This window comes from Lepus europaeus, unplaced genomic scaffold, assembly GCF_033115175.1.
Source record: "Lepus europaeus isolate LE1 unplaced genomic scaffold, mLepTim1.pri SCAFFOLD_66, whole genome shotgun sequence".
NCBI lineage: Eukaryota > Metazoa > Chordata > Mammalia > Lagomorpha > Leporidae > Lepus > Lepus europaeus.
Genome location: NW_026909534.1, coordinates 1,246,999 through 1,250,805, shown reverse-complemented (window position 1 = coordinate 1,250,805; position 3,807 = coordinate 1,246,999). Strand labels below are relative to the sequence as shown.

At 50.0% G+C, this 3,807-nt stretch overlaps 1 protein-coding gene across 1 annotated transcript; it reads right to left on the bottom strand.

Moving 5' to 3' along the window:
* Positions 1–1,552: 1,552 nt before the first annotated feature.
* LOC133755637 (UDP-galactose translocator-like) lies at positions 1,553–3,426 on the bottom strand. Its single transcript, XM_062185702.1, is given in 4 exon segments — positions 1,553–1,572; positions 2,261–2,329; positions 2,332–2,790; positions 2,793–3,426. Coding segments are annotated over 4 exon segments (1,182 nt in total).
* Positions 3,427–3,807: the final 381 nt, after the last annotated feature.

Below are 3,807 nucleotides of genomic sequence, written 5' to 3'. Positions count from 1 at the left end.
CATTTTTCCAAATTGTGTGTTTAGGATGCACAGGTTCTCAGGGAGAAACCAGATTTCATGCATGAAATTTGGGGGAGAACCCATGATTTGTGGGATCCCCTGTCCCTTGTTTTTCCTCCTGGATAATGTAATTCCCCTCAGTTAGGAAACAGGTCACTAAATCCACAACCCAGTCCTCTTGGCACAGCTCTTCCTAAGGGAGTGAGGCTCTCATATTGTGGTTGCTGGATATGAGCTGACCCTGGGGCAGAGAGCTGGATTAGAAGTGGAGCAGCCAGGTCTCAAACCGGTGCTCATATGGGATGCTGACGCTTCAGGCCAGGGCTTTAATCTGCTGTGCCACAGCACCGGCCCCTGTACTGTTTGCTTTTTAAAAATTGTAAAAGACAAAGGACTTTTTGGTTTACATAAATCATTGATATAAGACAAACCATTTTAGACTACTTTAAAATAATTTGAAATTCTACATGTTCTTTTATTAAAATACTTTGCTCTTATTTTAGAGGCTTTTTAGGATTATTTCAAAATGCATATTAAGGAGCCAATAGATAGGGAAGGGAAAAATGAGAATGAGAATGTGTCTTGGCACCCAAGATGTGTTCCAAATAACAAAGTGGTAGCTTTGGAATCCACAAGAGAGAAGGCCCACTCTTCCAGGAACAAAAAGTCCTTGCCAAGGTCCCGCGTGCACCTAAAGTTCAACCAATGAGGATCAGAGGCACCTCAACCTTCAACCCCCATGCTTGTATTTATAAAAGGAGCCCTCCCAACCTCTGAAGTGCGACTTCCCTGGCCCCCACTCTGTTGGAACTGGTGCACCTTGCCCAGGAGGGGAATCCCAATAAAAACCTGTAAACTGATTCATTTGACTAGGAAGATTTCTTACACACTGGACACCTTGTGCAAAGAATGCAAGTGATCTTTGTCCTAACGTGAAATAAAACTGGTGTTTGGCAAGGAGAGAGAGGAACAAAGCAGAACAAATAACTTAAGGAATATAAGGGAATATAAGAATGTTACAGATTTATAGCAGATAATTTTGTGGGAGGTTTCTTTGGCTGAGTTTAGAAGGAAATTATTTCTTTTTTTTTAAAATAAATACAACATCTTTATTTGGCATTGGGTATCCTGACATTTTTTTTCATTACAGTTCCTTAGAAAACAAACAAAAAAATCAAAACAATTAATCAAAAATAAAGATTCAATGGCCATATTTACAAATAGCAGAGCCAACCCGGGCATCTCCCATGCGCGCACTCATACCCCCACCCCCCAGGACATGGTTAAGGGGTTAATAAGCTTTGGGGAGTGCAGGAGGCGGGTTCCATGGGTCTTCTGGTTCTAAGACCCCTCCCCCCACAGAGTGAGGGTATCTCCTGCAGCCAATGGGGTACCCAGAGTATGCCTTGGCAGCTTTATTTGCCCTCTCTGGGTGACTTCCACAAATAACCCTGCATCCAGCAGCTGCCAGAGTCTTTAATTCAGTGAGTGAGTCACTTCCAGGACTGCCCCTCCCCACTTTTCCCCACTACCTGGATCGTTAATGACCTCGTTACACCACAAATCCCAAACCTGCTAAAAAAACAAAACAAAACAAAAACAAAGGTGGCCCTGCTGCTGTGTGACCTCCCCCAGACAACCTGATGTCAAAGTCTCAGCTTTCACCTCTTTCTCATGCCCTGGATGCTCAAAAAAGGTGCTCAGTGTCAGGGAAGGCCACACAAAAGCCAGAGCTGCTAATATGATCCGGCAGGGGTGGGGGGGAGGGAGAGAAGGCCTCGAACAATGGGAAACTGAACCCCACAGGATAGGCATTAGTCATCACCAAAGAGCTGCACAAGTTCTGGCCAGTTTGTCCTTACAAATGTGGAGGGACTGCTGGGAGGGTGTCTCCCAGGCACGGGCCACAGGACACCTCCAGCAGAGGGTAACAGAGAAAAAAGGCCTTGAATGACAACATTCCCAACCCTGTCCTTCAAAAAGGCCAGACTGGGGCAGAGAAGGCAGCTCTAAACATGGCCCCGCCTCTGCCAAGGGGAGGGGGCTCAGCCTACCAGGAAGGGTTCACAGATACCTGGCCCTAGTCCCACAACCCCTCTGGAAGCCACAACGACCTGGGAGAAAAGACCAAGGTGTTCCAACCCGAGAGGAGCCAGGCCCTGGAGGTGACTTGGGTCCTGCAGATGCCCATCACCCTCCGCCCCAGCCCCCCTCCCTCTCTCCCCCTGCTGCCTCCAGCCCTCACTTCCCCAGCACTGACTTTGGTAGAAAGGCTCCATGACGAGGTCTCCACGGTGGGAAGACAGCTGCGGCGGCGGTGGCTGCCCCGCGGCTGCTGCTGAGTGCAGGGCCCGGACGCAGAGGCAGAGGAGGAGGCAGAAGCTATGGCTTTGGCTGCACCTCGGGGAAGGCTGTAGAGGTAGACGGCACCGATGAGGAGCCCCGCGCCAAGGGCAAATAATGGGTCCAGTTGGAAGCCAAAGAGGCGAATGGAGGCAACAGTGGACAGCACAATGGACAGGGAGGTGGCAAAGCCCTTGAGGATGTTGTCAGCATACTTGACAACGACAGCCACCAGAAGCCCACCGAAGGCCTGGTTGAGCACCACACCCCAGACGGCAGGTGTATACCCAAAGAAGAAGCCGCGGTGTGCCACAGCAGTGCCCTCAGCCCACCAGAGCCCCACCAGGCCCAGGGCTGTGCCGAAGAGGCCCAGCTGCAGCTTGCGCAGCCACACGGAACCTGAGCTGCCTTTGAGGATCTTCTCAAAGTAGACGCCTGCAAAGCCGAGGAGAAACAGGAGGCCACAACAGCTGCGAGGCCTGCCCCGGGGTTCTGATCCAGTGGCCGTGGGCCACCCCCACCAGCTTGCTGTGCCTGGACAATGGCGACCCCAGTGAAGAGGAGCAGCAGGGAGGCCTGCTGCAGCCGGGAGAGGCTGCGGTTCAGCATGAGCACTGAGAACAGTGCCGTGGTCAGGATCTTCAGCTGGTACGGCACCTGGAAAGTGGCCACTGGGAGATTGGAGATGGCAACGTACTGGAGGTTGTTCTGCAAAGTGTAGATGAGGGAGGGCACCGCAAGCTTGAGCGTGTGCACGTACTGCACCAGGACAGCCTCGTGGAGGAAGAGAACCAGGTGTTTCACATTACCCCTCTTCTGGGCGAAGAGCAGCAGCAGGCAGGTGAGGCCCTTGAGCCCTTCGGCCATGACCACAGCGGTGGTGGCAAAGAAGCGGTCCCCAGGCAGCGTGCGGGCATAGCGGATGCTGAGGATGAGGGAGGTGTTCTGGACCACCAGCACAGCTAGGGATATGTACTTGAGGTGTCTGTGAGCCGCCCTCGCGGTCCCAGCTGCCAACGCCCCCGTGGAGACTGCCCCTGGTCCTGCCGCCGCGGTGGAACCGCCAACCGCAATCGCTGCCATGTTGGCATCTCAGAAGGAAATTATTTCTATGAGTTTCTCATGTTATATAAGTACAAAGACAGAACTATGGATTTGGGCAACATGCTAAAGCAATAAAGTTAATAAGATACATATATGTATATATACATATATGTGTATATGTATACATATCTGTAATAAGTCATATATACTTTATATATATATAAGTCTTAATGTTTCATTTTGAAATCTATTTTTAATTCAATTTCCCTTTTAGTAGCTTCTACTTAATTGATGATTTTCTTTGTCAAATTTCTAGGCATCTCCTGTAAGTTATTTCTTCCTCCTTGGTTCTGACTGTCGTGACCTGACATTAAAACTGTTTTATTTAGAAACCTAAGGTTATGCCTACTTCAATAGGAT